The sequence below is a fragment of the Rhinichthys klamathensis genome, unplaced genomic scaffold (genome assembly GCF_029890125.1).
Source record: "Rhinichthys klamathensis goyatoka isolate OS25496 unplaced genomic scaffold, OSU_Roscu_1.1 h1tg000549l_1, whole genome shotgun sequence".
Classification (NCBI taxonomy): Eukaryota; Metazoa; Chordata; class Actinopteri; order Cypriniformes; family Leuciscidae; genus Rhinichthys; species Rhinichthys klamathensis.
The window spans coordinates 207,998-227,065 of NW_026607020.1; the positions used below are offsets into that span (position 1 = coordinate 207,998).

Here is a 19,068-nt window from a genome sequence, read left to right on the forward strand (position 1 = left end):
ACTGTATCTAAAGTGCTGGAAAAGAGAGAGTCAAAAGTTTCTGTCTCAACAAGCTAGGATAGGAACCAGCTGAGAGTCATGAATAAAGATCTGTTTATTTTTGGTGGATGTGCACTTGCAAGTTTCCAATAAAAAAAAGAAAGAAAGATGGGGGTTGTGGGTGGTATGTGGTGTGGTCACTCACCGGCAGAAACATAAGTCAGCGCCTATGGTTTCAATAGATTTGAGAGCTATGACATGGGGGGAAATTTTAGAAGAACTAATTTCTCCATATTTGTGTGTTAGTGGTGTTATCAGGGTGAATGTGTGGCGTTTGGGACATGGCCGCAGAGCGTGGACGGAAGCTGGGGACCTTGGACAACCTGGGGCGAGTGCAGTCGTACCTGCGGTGGTGGCGTCTCCTCGTCCATGCGACATTGTGACAGCCCAGCGTAAGTAGGCAAAGTAAGCCAGAACAAAGCTGAACAGGTCCCTATTTGGTCCATCTCACTACTGCTCACACTAGTCTCATTACTGTTTCACACTAGTCTCATTACTGTTTCACCTTTCTTCACAAAGATGTGCACAATTCAATCTAGATTGATTACACATATTCGGTTGGGACATAGTATTAAGGTGCGTTCACATTAACCGTTGTTCTGTGATTTTTATTTTATTTTTATTTTTTTCTTTGGGGGGGGGGGGGCGGCTGGTGGAAATCCTGTCATTTCAATAGGAATCCACGCAATTTTGAATTTTACTTCAGGGCGAAAGACTTTGATTTGCAAAGTTGGTTGTGTAAATTCGCTGTGTTGGCCAACAGAAAGCTGCTTGATTTGAAAGTGATGTCTGTGTGACTTGTGCTTCATATATCAGTACACTATCTATTACCATTTCAGTCATATCTGACTCTTGGTGATTAAATGGCCATCTCTTGCCATACACGAGAGACTGTCCATGCATTTTCTTGGCAATGATTTTTCCCAACCCTCCCCATTACATGGTTTGGGACTCACACACACACACACATTCACACCTGAAACCGCACTATTGACTATTGACAATAAACAATGGACCTTTTTTGCCCAAAGGACCTAATGTGACCGCACCTTTAGCGTTTACTGTTGCAGTTTCAGGTACACTACCAGTCAAGTTTGGAATAATTAATTACTCAATGTTAATTAATTACTTAATGTAAATAGTTGCATTTATTTGATCAAAATACTGTAAAATTAGTAATATTGTGAAATATTACAATTTAAAACAACTGTTTTCTATTTTAATATATTTTAAATGGAATTTATAAGAACCAGCATTCAATTAGAATGATTTCTGAAGGATCATGTGACACTGAAGACTGGAGTAATGATGCTGAAAAATCAGCTTTGATCACAAAAACAAATTGCATTTTAAAATATATTCAAATAGAAAACAGTTCTTTTAAATTGTAATAATATTTCACAATGTTACTCTTGCAGTATTTTTGATCAAATAAATGAAGAGCATAAGCAACTTCTTTCAAAAACAATAAAAAAAATGTAATTATAACTGGTAGTATACTTCAACTGCAGAAAAGGTGTAGCAATCCCAGGCACTGTATTAAAAATGTTTTTTATATTTTACTAAAATATTAAATGTTGAGAAAACCCTTACTCAATTTGCCAAGCAAATGTAATGATGATTGTTGGTCCAAAATTATTTTTTACTTTCGACTTTTTGCAGTTTTCTTGCCAGTTTCTCTAAACTTTTCATAGGTAGCCACAGGAGCTCAAAATAGGTTTGGATTTAGATGGAGTTTAGGTTTCATTCCCGGCGGTTGCGGAAATGTCTATCCTCACACTCTCGCTGCAGACAGTGGCGGGAGTGTGGCCGGTGTAATATGTAACACCTGTGTAAGATGATCGGTCCTTAAAACCTGGCTAGCCGGGAGAAAGGAAACCCAAGCACTTCAAGCCAAGCTGCCCTGGAAAGCATTCATTAAGAGTGGCCCTGAGAAAACAGCACAACCAGCCGCCAGACGGCACGTAGGGAGGCAGAGGAAGATGGCCAGAATCACCTTAGGCTTGGCAAACCTCATTACGCTGCCCTCAAGGGTTAAAATAACCTGCTGAGAAATGGCCAAACAGCTTAGTTGTTCACTGATAGAGACCTGGATACATACATCAAGTATTTATAAGGCAATGAGGAAAAAGTGGATACTGCCCTGCTGGTCATAACATCCTGAACAGACACTGGAGATAGTACAAATGTCTTGAGCTCTCTGTCAAACAAACACAAATGGAAACTGCTTTTCATATTTGCTTGCGGGTTGAGGAGTTTTCTGAATTTCCATTTATGGACCTGAAGTCAACCTTGATAGAATACGTGGATACTCGAGGGGCTTATTAGGGGCCCTGTTATTAATTATGGGGATTATTGTTTATAGAATTGGAAATCACTGGCCTGAGGGGCATCTTGCTCTTGAACAATGGAACTCCATGTAAGGCTGAAATTGTCGCAGTTCTGCAAGAGAGAGGACCCAGACGCAGAATGAGCGGTGGTGATGTTTTATTGACAAGACTGTTGACAGGGCACAGCAAGTGGAGTGAGGCAGCACCAGGTGGGATGATGGTGAGGAAGATAAGGCAGGAACACAAGGAACCAGAGACTTGATGATCTCTTGGATGTAGCACCAGTCTTGCAGCCAGGCAGAGGCTCACAGAGCGAGGGCCTTGACACTTGAGAAACTGACTGCTATACCTCGGTCTAGAGAACACAAGACTCACAATGAACAAGACAAGACACAACAACAAGAAGATAAAGCAAGACCAGAGAGAAGATAATAAATGAAACAAGGGGCAAACTAAAACCTGATGTAAATAACTATGGCTAGATAAACAAAAGAAAAGAAAAGAATGATATTTTTTTTATAGAAATCATAGATTTTTTCTGATTCTACTTTGAAATCTAGTTAAACAATATGGTTTGGATATATTTAAAGGTGAAGTGCATAATTATTGTGCTCCTATTGGCTCAGAGCAGAATTGCAAATATAATATATCAGCAATGACTGCCTCTAAAGAAACCACTGACATGCATTTAAGTGGGTAAATATAAGAGGATTATTTCAGAGTTTGTTTTGAGTGCCACACTACCTGCTGCCAGCTGGTGGCGCTATAACAGTGACCCACAATAGCCATATCCATGTAATCAGCTGCTATGACCGAACATACAACCCCAATTTTATTTAAATAAGACAATGCACTTGGAAGATATGAGACTCTTCCCGTTTCACTTTTTTGCCAGGAATTTTTTCATACAGTATATCATGGCAACAAAGTTGAGGATATAACAAATCTGTGGCAATATAGACCTAGTTTGGTGCAAATCACAATAAATCAAAAATCCTATTTAAAAATTCATAGCCTGCGATTTAAAAAAAAAATCAACATTAAAAGCAAAATGGCTTACTTATATCTGTCTTCGCACGATGAATTGGGATAGAAGGAAGTATTTTAATGTTGAAAAAAATGACACACATTATCTTTAAACTGATCTGAGATCAGCACAAAAGAGCAAAGTCATCTCAGATCTGAAATATGGCTTTGTGTGTGATCTGATGACCCAATCGGATCTTTAGTACACTAAACTTCAATCTGGAAAAATATGCTTGCATGTAGAGATTGTGGTTACCGGACCATTTGCCTTCCTCTGTAAAAGCAAATGCAGTACAGATGCTGTCCGGTGTTGAATAGAATAGTGTGTGGATGCATTTTTTACATTGATTCCTTGTCTCTCATGATGGTACCTCATGAGTTTTTTTATTCAAACTCTTTCAGGCCGACAGGCGGAGGGAAGTACTGTCTCGGAGAGAGGAAGCGCTACAGATCGTGCAACACTGACGTGAGTTTTTTTTTTCTTTCTTTTTTTTCTGTAATCAGAATGATTTTGATTTATGCCGATTATGATTTATTGTATTATGACAATCCATGTATTTTCATTTAAAAGTTTGAAATTCATACATTTTTTTTAATAGCTTTAGTGCTCATGTGTTTTAGCTTTGAGGTTTTCTAGATTCTAGTCTAAATCTAAAAATGACAAAATTCCATTCACAGATACTTTTCTCTCCTGGTGATTAATGTTGGACTTTTCATTTTCATTTCAAATGCTCTCTAGAATGAGCAGCTAATCATGGTTTTAGGACTGTGACTATTTTACAAAAATGGAAAAAAGGGGCAAGCCTTTCAATATGTCCCGTCCAGACTTCCTGATTCAAAGGAAACGTCACCACAGGACTTTATGGGGTTTTTAAGGTGAAAATTGAGCTTGTTCTGCATCCTTGCTACCACAAATCTTAAAAATAACAGTTAAGCACAAGCAACGAATGTGTACTTTGGAAAACAAACAGCACTCCCTTGCACTGAAAATGAAAGTGTCTTGTCCAACACAAATGTGTTGTGGATATGGACTATTGGTGACATTTGGTCAGATTTGGGGAGCTTTAGACAGCAGCCCGGCGCTGATTCAGTGCTTATAAAACAACAACCCCATCACAAATGTAATGTAATTGGTTCTTTGACCTCCTGGAATCAAATGAATCTTTTTGAAGGAGACAACCAAGGGTTGAACACCACTCTCTGGCTGTTTATGTGGGGCATTCCAAGGTCTGGATTTATTATGGCTGTGGCTTTGAAATTATTAAGTCATTGAGGATACGGCCCCCCTATGGCTCTGGTTCCAGCCACGGCTATTGTTCAGTACCAAGCAAAGGTCTGCTATCATTTGTTCTACTTTTCAAAACAATGAGCTAATCCGCACTCCTTCACTCACTGCTGACTCCATGATCCGCCAGTTTACATGGAGACTAGGGTTAATAACAATGCTGCGATGGAAAAAGGCCAAGTCGAGTCGCATATTAAAGTTTAATTGGCTTCAGGACAATAATGTTTAAATAACAATGTGAGTTCATTACACTATGCACATACATTATTTGTTTTTTTTTAGAGAGGGGATTTTTTTTGTAATTACAAGAGGCAAAAAGACATTAGTTTGATAGAAAAACAGTGAAATATTAAAACACTTTAACATTTCTATTTGAATATATATTAAACTGTAATTTATTTCTGTGATCAAAGCTGAATATTCAGCATCATTACTCCAGTCTTCAGTGTCACATGATCCTTCAGAAATCATTCTAATTTGATAATTTGATGCTCAAGAAACATTTAGTATTGTTGTCTATGTTGAAAACAGTTGTGTAGCTTGCTTCACATTTTTGTGGAATCCAAGATATATGATTTTTACTCAGGATACTTTTTATGAATAGAAAGTTCAAAAGAACAGCATTTATTTGCAATAGAAATCTTTTGCACCCATGTAAAAGTCTTTACTGTTACCTTTGGTCTATTTAATACATCCTCGCTGAATAAAAGTATTAATTTATTTTAAAACAAATCTTACTGACCCCTAAGTTTTAAATGGTAGTATGTGCTATATTCCTGTGACTACTGTCTTGGTTACTATTGTAACCTCAGTTCCCTGATGGAGGGAACAAGATGTGGTGTCGAATGTTGACACTATGGGTCACACTTGGGAGCCCTGATACTTCAGAAAAGGCCAATAAGAATTGGCGAGAGGAATTTGCATGCGCCACTCCCCCGTACATACGGGTACAAAAGGAGCTGGCGTGCATCCACTTATTCAGGTTTAAGCTTAGGAGCCGAGAGTGTGTCCCGGCCATTCAGAGGGTAGTTCAGCATTGTGGCAAGAGGGGACACCAACCTCAATCAGGGAACAGAAGTTACTATAGTAACAAAGATGTTCCGTATCTATCAGTCACTTGGTGTCAAACATGGTGTCAAAAGCTAGGAGTCCCTGTAGAAAATGACACAACTGCTGATCTGAGTTACGAGGTGGCCATAAAACCCCTGTGTGCCGGGTAACAAGTGCATTCGCGACATCATAACCTACCCTGCGCCCCACGTAAGCCGTGTAGTTTTTTGTACCCATCGGGGACTGAAGGGCAGTACTTGCAATGAGAAATGGTCGCTTCAGCCGGACTTCCTTGACCTTTTCTGTTTTTCTGGGAAGCACATCAGTTAGCTAATAGACTCCACTTCAAAGAATTGGCCTCCCTCGTAGAGGGGGCTCTAGCCTGAGTGATGGTGTCTTACACTGTTGGTGATAGCCCACGCAGGTTTTCCACTTCCTGTCCAGGGGCCAGATGTGGAGGTTCCAGAGGTCTGGGAGCAGGTGCCAAATTGTGCCCCGTCCTTCCTCAGGGGGATTTGCCAGGCAAGGGCTGTCGTCAGGAGCCTGAGCTCCAAAGACCAAGTCAGGGTAGGCCAGTGCGTCCGTGCCAAGGGAGGCCTCGGTCAAGGAATACCTCAGAGGGCAATTGGAGCATTCCTAGGAAGTGAACAGATCTGTGCTTCGCTGAATCAACTCCAGATCAGCTGTACCACCTGGGGCTCCACTCTCCATGGAGCATCAATTGCCGTGACAGCATGTCTGCTGCACGATTGAGCTCGCCTGGTGGTTTTGTATGAAACCGTCAGAGTGTTGTCTGTCCAGACCAACACGTGCTTGTCTTGGATCAATGGCTGAAACCTCCGCAGGGCCAGCAAAACCACAAGCAACTTGAGGCAATTGATATGCCAGCACTGACAAGGTCCTGTCCAGGAACTTGAGGCTGTGCACCTGTTGCATTCAGCTGCCCAGCCTTTCTTGAATGCATTTGTTTCCATCCCGAGAAAAGAGATGCTCTGCACTGACAAGAGCTTACTCTTTACTCAGTTGACCTGAAGTCCCAATCGACTGAGGTGTTTTAGCACCAGGTCCCTGTGTGTGCACAATAGATCTGAAGAGTGAACTAGAATCAGCCAGCCAGCCAGCGAGATAATTGAGAATGCCCACTTCGCTTAACGAGGCAAGGGCAGCCTCTGGGACTTTTGGTAAGACGCGAGGAGACAGGGGCAGCCCAAAAGGTAAGACCTTGTACTGATATGCCTGATTCTTGAAGGCGAATTGAAGAAACGGTCTGTGTCGAGGAAAGGTCGAGACATGAGAGTATGCATCCTTCAGGTCTATCGCCGCAAACCAATCATTTTGGTGAACGCATGTCAGAATGCGTTTCTGAGTCAATATCTTTAACTGGAGCCTGTGCAAGGCCCGATTTAAAACTCACAGGTCTAGGAATGGTCGTAACCCTCCGCCTTTCTTCAGTACAATGAAGTAAGGGCTGTAGAAACCCTTCTCCATTTCAGCTGGAGGGAATCTCTTTTGCGCCCTTCGCCAATAGGACTGCAATTTCCGCATGCAGACAAGGGGTGCATTTTCCTGCTACTGAGGTAAAGAGGACGCCATTGAACCTGGGCAGGCATCTGGCAAACTGAATGGCATAGTCGAGTCTGATTGTCCTGATAAGCCAGCGTGACGGGTTGGGAAACTTTAGACAGGCTCCCAAACTCCGCACGAGTGGCACCAGAGGAGCAATCGTGTTTGACATATGGTGGGGCGGTGCAGCAGAGCATTGTCCTCCATGTCGGGAAGCTGTGCGTCCCAATTCTGTGGCTGTAGGTGTACTGGAACACCTACCTTGCTCTGCAAACCCCAACTGGAACTGTCGGGTGAAGAAGCTTTGCGTCCTCTGAACACGCCACAGTGACCTGTGTGGGGTTTTGTGTGTGCTGCAACCAAACATGAGGAGGCGAGGGGCTCACCTCCATCACGTCCGGTCTGCAGGCTGTGTGACCAGGAAGTGCGGAGTCTGTTCTTTCTCTGAAAAGGTGGCGAAACAAAAACAAGGAAACTAAGGATTCTCCATCCGGCCCTCCTCCAGGCGAAGCAGCGGTGCGTTCACTGGCTTCAACCGGATTCAAACAACATCCAAGTGTTTGGATACCACAGTTGGTTGTGTTTAAGTTCAAACTACATTAAAACACTCTGAAACTACTTAAGAAATTTTGTCAATTAAAACTCAGAAGAATGAGTTTTATCTAGAGCTCTGCACATCGGCCTGTGTGGGACATAAATATCCATTTCTCCAAATGAACCATGAACCTTTTTGTGCAACCATGTCTGGAGTTTACAAGAAAGGGTTAATACCAAAATTAAAGATAATATGGCTGGCTCTATTTCCCACATAACTCTGGCCACCTCAAAAAATCATATACCTACTGTATGGTGATATAGTGGTGGTAGCACCATGCTATAGGACTTTTCATCACCAGTGACTGCTGGGAATCTCTGACACTATTTAATATTGCTCAGTGTATGATTTGTAATTGAATAAAATGATGGTATTATAAATACTTTGTAAGATAATATAATATACATTAGAGTAAATGAGAGTACCATCTGAATGCTTTTACAAGGCCTCAACGGATCATTCATTTGCAGGCTTGTCCAGCAGGATCACGTGACTTTAGGGAGAAGCAGTGTGCCGATTTTGACAACATGCCTTTCCGTGGGAAGTACTACAACTGGAAGCCATACACTGGAGGTAAGTTCCCAGCCCGCAACACAGAACGACGCGCTACAGAGGGAGCCGCTTTCTCCCACAGCCTTCCCAAAGTCTGGGCTCCAGTGACCGTATACATACTGGCTTGCTGTGTGTACCCTGCTAACACCAACAGTGTGAAAGTCTCTTTGATGGTCTGAAAATTCTTTAGATTCCCGATAGAACACCATGTATCGCTAGTCTCTCTCTCTTTCTCTCTCTCTCTCTCTCTCTCTCTCTGTGTGTGAGTGTGTGTGTCTGGGCGTGTTTTGGTATACTTGTAAGGACCAAATGTCCCCACAAGGATAGTTAAACCTGAGATTACCTACATTGTGTGGACCGCTGGCTGGTCCTCACAAGGGAAATTGATTAATAAACATAATAAATTGTGTTTTGTCTTTAAATGCAGAAGGTTTTGTGTGATGGGTAGGTTTAGTGTAAGGGGATAGAATATACAGTTTGTACAGTATAAAAACCATTACATCTATGGAGGTCCTTACAACTATAGCAAAACAAACGTGTGTGTGTGTGTGTGTGTGTTTGACTGTGTATGTATTCAAGTCTCTCAGAGAGGTCAAATCTGCAAAAGAACGAGTAACGATTAGGCCTATCAATTTAATTAGTTCAGTGATAATTCTGTCATGTAATTCCAAACCTTAATGACTTTCTTCTGTGGAACATGTTTTGTTTTTATATCCATACAATTAAAATCAATGGGGTCTAATGTTGTTTTGGACCCCATTGACTTTTATTGTATGGGCAAATATTTGGTGTTCCATAGGTAAATAATATATTTTCTTATTTTTTGGTCAACTATCACACACATTAATTGCAAAAATTATTAGTAAAATAATAATAAAAAATTATAAATATGAATTTAAATATATATGATCACACAATCAGGAGTATATATATACACAGTATATATGCTTTTGTCTGCCCTATGTAATGTTTTTAAATGCTCTGCAACTTTTTTCACAAAATAATTGTGATTTATTTGTTTAATTCACCGGCATGAAATACAATTACATTTTATAACAGTAAATATCAAACCTCAACCAACATCGCCCCAATCTTTGACCCCTTTTTTGTTTCATTGGGTTTTTCTCTGACACATTTTCTGACAGCTTTGAAAAAGTGCAGCCGGAAACCCAGTGGGAAGGGTGTATTTCTTGTTTACAACAAAATGGCCCGAACCCAATAAACAAAGAAAAACGGCGAGAGATCAAGAGGCATTTCCAAAACATTCTGACGGGAAGTTCACAGTCGACTCAATCATCTCCTTATCTCACTGCCCTGTAATAAGAATTATCATTACCAATTGTTTGGCTCTTAAAACTCATTTTGGAGATGAACTTCACTTGTAAAGTCTGCGATAACCTTTGTCGATGTCTCCATGATTTTTGTTGGCAGCTGTGTTAATCTCTCCCCGTGTCTGTGCAGTAATGATGTCAGGCAGAACATTCAGATTCCACTATGAGTAATGCCTCTCGTGTGCTCGAGTGCTTTGACTGGATTGTTAATATCAACAAAGGCATAAAAGAAAACCGTGGGCCCCGTCTGAGAGCCCTGGCTCGAGACAGTTGCAAGAAAAGCAGTCTGCGAATTACTTATCAATGCACTGGTGAGGCGAGAGGCTCTTTTATTCCGTATAGATTTTTGGTTTATCGTATGACATAAATCGTGGCCACCTCTTAGACACTTCTGGGGTGTAAAGGAGTTCTCGGGGACCTTGGGAACAATCAATAACCTGATAAAAAGTCCCATTGGTGTTCGAGAGCTGTTTGACGATAAACTGCTTGTTTTTCAGGTGGAGTGAAACCGTGTGCTTTGAACTGTCTGGCTGAGGGCTACAACTTCTACACCGAACGTTCCCCCGCGGTCATCGACGGCACGCGCTGCCAGGCCGACTCGCTGGACATATGCATCAATGGAGAGTGTAAGGTGAGTCTACAGCCCAAATCTTACTCACAGTTCCTGTAGAAAGTACCATATCATTTTATAGTGAATGCTAGTGAATACTTCTACTCACTTAAAGCATGAGTGAGAAACAGCAGTTTTGAGATGTACATTTTTACACAACCTTGTCATGATGTCTCTATAGCAGCTTTCGTTGGCCAAGGACTGTCTGACTGACATGTAAAACAACTAATCACAGTTTATTTTGTTTTGCGCCATGCTTAGAGATGTGAAAGTGTAAAGTCAATGTCCATACAATAACTTAATCATTTACTGCATCAATAGTGCATCAGATTTCAAAAAGACCTGTTTGAAGTTAGGTGAAAACATGCAGACTTTTTTCTGAGAATTTCAGACTTGGAAAATAACACACTTCTCATATCCCGTCGGCAAACAAGTTAAAAATACCTCTTTTTGTTTCCACAAGTCAGCAACATAGTGTCGGCCCAGATCCGGCCCACATCTGGTACATATGGATTCCACACAGCCCAGATGTGGACCGGATCTGGGCCGACACTATGTTGCTGTCTGGCCTCAAGCAAAAGACTTGGATGTCTTTTTAAAAAGTCTAAGCGGAATCTGGAATCTGGAATGCAAGAATGCATACTTCTAAAATCTTCCATTTTCAACACCCTATGGTTGTGTTCAGAATGGAGTACTAGCATACTTCATACTGAGCAGTACAACTAAATACTACTATTTAAGGAAATACTTACTATTTACAGCCAATACCAATGTTCTTTCAGGCACTGGTCAATTTTGAGATTTTACAAATTAACTATTCTATTTGAAAAACATCCAAAATACACATTTAAGTGTTTATTTTATTACACTTTGTTTTTGCATCTGTAAACTTCAACTATGAGTTAACAATTAGTTAACAGTAAGTTTCCTTACTATATGGTGAATAACTGTAATTGATCTCATCTTACATTTAATGTCATTTTACAGTAAAATACTGTTAAATTTAGTTTTTGGAAGTGCAAAAGAACAACGGTGCGTCTGAGTAGACACTACATTTGAATTTGAACTTACTTCATGACCATTAAAAAAGTATGTTCTATATAGTTATGAGTGTGTGGTATGAATGTAATCCGGACGAACTACATCCGCCATGTTGTCATTATCATGTGACCTACCAGCGGCAGTTGCGTCACTTCACTGCCATTCACAAATCCTGTCCTGTGGCCTCATGGGATAGTAAAGTGTCCATCGAATGAGCACTTCAGAATCTCGCCAGAAGAAGTAGGTCTTTTCGCCTACTGTTTTTTGAATACTATGTATTCTGACATACTTGTCTTTTGGCGTTCTGTTCTTCACATTAAACAGTACGCCACAGTGAACAGTGAAAACCGTAAATTGACATTCCCAGAATTCCACAATCTTCAGAAACGTGCAGAAAAGTGGCTTCATAGATTTCTATTTTCTTGCAGCTCTTGTGGCCTAAAATGTTGCATTATCTTTGTTTATCAGACAATAACGGTCTCAGACGAAAAGTCTACACAACGTAGCCAATCGCTAACACAGAACAATGAAGCGTAAATAAAGGCTGCTGTTGAAAGGGCTGACCCTCTTATCAGGACAGTACAGTTTTGAATCTAATTGTGTTTTTAAAAAGGCGGGAAAACCGCTCGAGAATTCTATTTAATTCGCTTACAATATCATTTGTACAACAAACCAAATTGACGTAATAGTGCGACGCTTTGTTTATTTTAGGGTTACATTTTTGAACTCTGTGTAGAAAAGATTTTGTCTGCAGTTTGGTATTTGTTAGTCTCACACATTGTTGTCCGCATCCTTGATTTATATGGTTTAAGATACTATTTTAATTGATCCCCAAGGTTTCCTCTTTGATCTGATCTGGAGCGAAGAAATCCACACAATGTTCTTTTAAACTCTAAGGAATCAATCTGTGCTGCGCCCAACAACCTTTCATTGCCTTTTGGACGATAATAATAATGCAAGTAAAGGCATGCACAGGGGTTTTACAGGGAATGTCCAAAACAAAATAAAACCGCAATGTCTAGTCCAGTGATTCGCAACTGCTGGGTTACAACACAAAAAATTGGTCACATGTTAGTTCTGAGCAGGAAAAAACATGTTAAATTTAAATAGTGAAATGCAACACACACATGTGCATTCATTGAAAGAAATTTGGTATAGGATTTGCTTTAAAACAATTTAACTGAAATTGTTAGTAAATTTCACAAATAATTAAGAAATGGCAAATAACACATTGATTAAATATGACATTGAAATAGTATTTCAGTAATCTTTGTTATATTGACAACTTTTACTTTAAGTGAGCATTAGATGAAGGTAAAGGTAATCAATACGTAAAAACAGGCAAAATGAGAAACTAATATCTATCAAATTGGCTGATGACCGATAAAGTACCAATGTATTTCATATAAGGTTGTGTGTCCAGTCAGACTACGGTATTTTGGCACAAGTTCACCTGTAATTTTGTAGAAGCCAGTCAAGTTAGATAAATGCCAACATGGACAGGTTGCGTGACATGCCCTCATGAACAAAATGTAAGATGAAAGAAAATTTGACGCAACATGGATAAACATGGTTTGTGCCGACCACAGTGTGCTGAATTATTGGCTGCTGAGAGCAGAAAACCAACAAAATCCAATTGACATTTAGAAACAAAACACTAGAACTATAAATACTGTAACTCATGCTTCTGCTATTGTTTATGCACTTACAAAATTGTCAATTTTCATAATCAGCCTGTCATATCAACGAATTTCACTGTTTGATTTAAAGGACATTTTTATTTAATTTCGTACTATGCTGTAAATCATTTTGGTTCTGTATTGATGTCCAGTGTGAAATCATGGTCCTGAAGCAAAACCAGAACCATTCGTCTTTTCATGTCATATTCTGACTCAATACAGCTGTGCGAATGACATGTTATTCCTCGAATCAGACAGTCACGGTCTGAGAACGCTTCGGCCGTGTTCCCCTGCACTGAAACCTGTGTGTCTTTCCAGCATGTTGGCTGTGATAACATCCTGGGCTCGGATGCCAAGGAGGACAGATGCCGTGTGTGCGGCGGGGACGGCAGCACATGTGAGGTCACCGAAGGACTGTTCAACGATTCGCTACCCAGAGGAGGTCAGGAGGTCACTGATTATACACTCACAAATATCACATAATCAGTACACTGCTATGCATTGTCATGATAATGTGTTACTAGGTACTTACTAGGTCTATCGAGTTGGTAAGTAGGTTGGTGGTTGGTGTAACTCAAATATTGGATGGTTTGACCCCAGGCAGCATCTAGTAACCATGAACCCCTAACGTAGGTGTTTACTTGAAGCTCCCCCAAAGATTTGACTAGAATCAAGCGACACATTTGCACGTTCACAGTTCTCTGATGTCAGTTTACTCCATCTGTGTTTTGATCATCGTTCTGAATCCAATCTGGATTTTGTCTTTGACAAAAAAAAAAACGATTTTCTCAAATGTTTGTTGAAACTTAAGCACATTTAAGGGTTGATAAAAAAAACAATGCTTGAATCTAGAATAAAATGTGTTTTTGGTTTGAAAGCAGAGGCTCTGTTACTTCTTTTGATATATTGTATGTTCTGATATACAACAAAACATTCGGGGGGCCACGAAAGTTTTGTGAAATTGATCAAAAATGCTGGCTGGCAACTTTTTTCATAAACTCTGGCGTCGCAATAGTTAATGGTCACATGACATGTAAAGACAAGTAAATAAATAAAATATTTGAAAAATTTAGGTACGCATTTATTTGAAGCTGGACTTTAAGTGGACTCAAACGTGTTTTAGAAACCCAATTATTAGTATTAGTATTTTACCTCTAATTACAAAAATGAAGACAGAAATATTACTCTTGTACGGTAAAATACAAATGAATATTTGATAATAAATATAATTATTTTATTTTACACTTCAAGTTACAAAGCTAATATTTATGTCTTAAATACTCCACTTGCAAAACTGCAAACTTCTGGCCACAAAAATGTTGGAAATTATGCAAATGTGTAAATAAAGTAAACCTAGCGCAGGTTGAGTTCCCAAATGCATGCAGCGATGGAGTTCGAAGCATTTACTGTCGATCTAAAATGCTGAAAACAGTGGATCACAAGCTGCTCGTGCGCATCAACACAGTGCTGCGCTTAACTTTAAAACATGTGCCGCCTCAGCCTTTAAAGTTATTTCATTAAATGGCAGCCTTTGATTTCATAATCATACTAAGCTATGTCAGGATCATCATGCAGCTCCATTTAGTTCTTTCAATTTACATGGGATATCAATCATCGGCTTTTCATCAATTCATGAACTTGCCTGCAGTTCTCTCACAAACCGCTGTTTGGGAAACCCTGATCTAGGGGAACTGTCCCTGTGTCCATGTTGCTTCGGATATTTGAAGTCTTTCAAAAGCATAAAATAGAGTGTGGCGAAATCCACTGCTGAGATGTATGGAACAAGAGGAGCACGACGCAGACCGATCTCTCCCCTCAGAATCCCGTTCCAGAGAGCGCGCCGCACGCCTGCCAAACGCGACAAGTTTTTAATCGCTTTCCACTAGAGAAATCCCACTTGAAGAAAGCACAGCACAAGCGAGTGGAGGAACGCATTGTCTTTTTGGCAGTGGCTCCTGTCAGGGGGCCAACGGGGTGCTTTGGCCAAGATCGACATTTTTCATGGAAATGCTGTGAGGTTTTTTCATCAGACAACCATGATAAAGCTTTTGTTTTTGGGTCAAGAAACAAGTTGTCAAAATAGAAGCGGTAACACAATATACGAGTATTAATTGCATCATCCAGTGAGAGAATCAATAAAACTTCTAATATTGCACGCATTGTCGGGCCGCATCCAAAAGTATTCTCTGTAGTAAGGGACTGTTTTCTCCTTTTAAGGTATAGCTGGTAAATCATCTGAAACTTTAAGGGGGGAGTGAAGGGTACGGTGTAGATTCTTCTCTTGTAATGAATTTGCTGTTGCTAAGTTAGTTAGGTTTTCTTTGAGCATGCTGGGATTCTATTCAAATACAACTGTGTGCTCCGGGTCTGTTTAGTTTACACGAAACACTAGATACAACTAAGAATTAGCCATAAAGCTTTAAACAAGGACAAAATGAAGAAGTTTTTGAAAGTGAAAGAGTTTGAAAGAGTCCAGAGTTAAGGAATCTGCAAAAGTACACAGCTTTCAAAAAATCTCGACAACTTTAAAAAAAAAACAAGAGATGACACAATGGGCAAAGACATCCACTGTAGTTGTGGATAAATTCAAAGAAAAAACTTCAGAGAGAGTTTTACAGTATGTCAGTGGTAATTAAAGCACAACATGCTAATTTAAGAACCGTTGCTATAAATATAAACACATAATACTTACACTATGTTGGGCAGACAAGTCGATTAGGCGACCACCATGGCCTAAATATAATGTCATTGTGGTTTGTGGCAACCATGATGCCAAAAAATGCTGCTAAAACAAGATGTACATGTATGTACATTTACCGGCGACAACTGCAAAATAGTGCCATTCTATGAGTAAAATTCAGGTTTTGCTTTATTGTGCCATTTTTTAAATTTTGCAGGTTACATGGAGGTCGTCCAGATACCTAAAGGATCGGTTCATATTGAAATCAGGGAAGTGGCCGTGTCAAAGAACTACATTGGTGAGTGTTTGTATTTATCTTTTTGAAGCTTTGTTTATGATTGTTTGGAGCTGCACGATTAATCGTTAAAAGATCGCGATCTCGATTCAAACACATACACATGATCTCATTCCTAAATGACAATGATTCGTCTCTGTCTATTAAACCTTTGACAAAATCACACCGGAACATTAAAATCTGTGTTTGTGCTGCTGAAACTGGTATGAAACAGCTTCACAAACAATCTTTTGAACATGACAGTATGGTTTTGTGTTACAAATATTCAAATATCACAGAAATAGTGGGCTAAAAGTTTACAGTTCAGATATAAACACTGATGTCTACGGTAGTGATCAAAATAGAGTAAATCACCTTTTGAAAGTAACTTGATGCTTCAAATAAAGACTGTATTAATTACTTCGTTACACCAGTAGGTCGCTACCTGCTGTGGAAAATCACTTTTTTCAAGTAATTGTTAAAAAATTAATTTATCATTGAATCATTCATTCAAGAGATTCATTCAAAAAAATGATGATTCATCCAGTGATGAAACAAGTGAAGTTTTTATGAGTGAGTCATTGAATCATTCATTCAAGTGATTTTTAAAAAATAATTAATTTGAATTAATCAAACATTTTTAATTTATACTGCATCAATAAACATTTTGTCAGAATCTCTATTAAATGGAGTGTTATTCTGTTTAGTTTGTTTGTTCAGAATTGGGTATCTCTGTTTGAAACAATTCTCAGTTTATCAATAATCGTGCAGCTCTACTGAGTACAAAAGTGGTGAAGTGGTTTGTGTTAAGCTTTGTTGTGGGTGTAAATCTGGATCAATCTGACAGCCGTCCTCGCTCTCATGTTCATTCTCTTAAGATGGGTCTTTTGTCTTTTCCCAACCACAAGCTGAGTTAAACCATCATGGTTCCCAGCCACGTAACTAATTAAAACAATCGGGTCCAATTAAGTTGTTTTGAGTGCAAACATAAATATAGCTAGTGTGTATGACAGCTTGTTGAGTTTTGCTGTCCATCATGTTGACGTGGAGGATTTTCTCGCCGTTTGAGAGGAAGATAAGTTGTCTGAAGTTCTGGCGCAGAGGTGGCTGACGTTGGCAACACAAGGAAATTGTAAAACACATTTTGTCACATGGCATGTTTGTGGAATACAAACACATGGCCCTGTTTAAAATGAGGATCTCAAATGTCTCACAAATATTTGGCTAATAATGAAAGCATGCTACAGAATTGGTTCATTGATGTTTAAAATCAGTCATTTCATTTCAATTGTACCTGAAACAACTGTCTTCTTATCTCTCTGGTTGGTTTTAGCCAACGTATCATATAACTGGCAGTGTGAAAGCATAAAATTCTGTCATCATTTGCTCGCCCTTGTGTCTTTCCAAACCCATATGACTTTTATTCTTCCATGGAACACAAAAGGGAATGTTTTCAAGAATTTGTACGCAGCTCTTTCCTATATAGTGAATGCATATGCATTTATATGAAAACTTGCCATGTCACTTTCAGTTATGAGACCTGCGAGAACCAATCAGCATTTGGCATCATTGATTGATGTGTAACCTGTCACAACACATCTTGACACACTAAGTTTAAAAATGTAAATTCTTAGGTAATAATAACTTGGATTTTAGTGTGTTTCACACATCTATCATATGGCTTCTGAAGGCTTGTGTACAAATCATATTTACTACACATATATATGATGCTTTTTGGAGCAAGTCTATACTTTCATTTATGGAAAAGGGCAGTTCAAACATTCTGCTAAATTTCCCTTTTTTTCTTCCGTGGTGGAAAAAAATCGAAAGTCCAATTTTCAGTTTTGTTTCAATTAATTCACAATTGATGGTGCGCTATTTTTGTCTATTTTAACCAAATATTACTACCAAGATAATATTTGGCTACATTTTTGTACACCATGATGGAGTGACTGTAGAATAAAACTTCTTTATCTTCAATGTGATTGTAATCCATTTAAATATTTATCAAAAGTACTGTTCATTTCTTTGTTTAAATCTTAAAAATAAATAAACTGGGTGCACCTTTAGGAAAAATAAATGGTGCAAAAGTCCTTTTGAGCTGGAGTGAGTAAAAAACACCTTGTTTTTCTACAATTTGGCCCAATCTCAATCGAGACGTTTTTCTACAATTATGCTTTGAGATGAGATCTTTGTTTTGACAACTGAGTTATGGCATTTGTGAGGAAAGCAGGCTTTCACCTGAACTTGGTAAGTTAGATCTACAAGCTGCACTGCGTCTGAAAGCGCGAGTGAAAATTGTCCATGACATCAGGAAGCCTGAGCCACTCTGTAAGACGATGCTCGTCCTGTTGATGAATGACAGCGATGACATCACCCTCTCAGCTTGGCAGCATCTCGCTCGTGTCGGGTTATTAACTGGTGCTCTCACTTGTCACAGCTTTGAAATCGGAGGGGGATGACTATTACATCAACGGAGCCTGGACCATCGACTGGCCCCGCAAATTTGACATCGCAGGAACAGCCTTCCACTACAAGAGGCCGACCGATGAACCCGAGTCGCTAGAAGCTCTAGGGGCCACCACTGAAAATCTGGTGGTTATGGTGAGTAGATCTAGATCCTTATATATTCGCTATATGGAGCACAGTAGTCTCAGTAGTTCTAGTGTTTTAGAAGTATATGCCAGAGATGTGGCCTGGCAGGTCGTTCAGATGCTCAGAGACGCGCTGAAGCACTTATGTGATTTCAATCTAGCTTGTGTCATGTCCCTTTCCTCTCTGTTGGACCTGTAGTTTCCTGTTATCTCTCCTCTTTACTTTCAGTGAAAGTGACAAAAATCATTTTAAAATGGCTATTTTACAACAATTCAGGCCTTTCCCCTGAGTTATTTTCTATAAAAGCTCATGTAGTAAGGTCACAGTAGTGAGACTGTAGAGCAGGCTTGTGTTTTGAATGCGCAGTTTGAAATCGTTTGGCTCCTTCTAAATAAAGTCCACATCTGTGTACAAACCT

At 39.5% G+C, this 19,068-nt stretch overlaps 1 protein-coding gene across 1 annotated transcript in view; it reads left to right on the forward strand.

The window, feature by feature from the left end:
* The window catches only part of adamts6 (ADAM metallopeptidase with thrombospondin type 1 motif, 6), an 88,795-nt gene that overhangs the window by 51,071 nt on the left and 18,656 nt on the right, over positions 1-19,068 (forward strand). Inside the window, exons 12-18 of the mRNA XM_056238987.1 lie at positions 286-431; positions 3,798-3,861; positions 8,359-8,461; positions 10,269-10,402; positions 13,420-13,543; positions 15,999-16,079; positions 18,496-18,659. Coding sequence (XP_056094962.1) covers positions 286-431; positions 3,798-3,861; positions 8,359-8,461; positions 10,269-10,402; positions 13,420-13,543; positions 15,999-16,079; positions 18,496-18,659 — 816 coding nt within the window. The remainder of the gene's footprint in view (positions 1-285; positions 432-3,797; positions 3,862-8,358; positions 8,462-10,268; positions 10,403-13,419; positions 13,544-15,998; positions 16,080-18,495; positions 18,660-19,068) is intronic.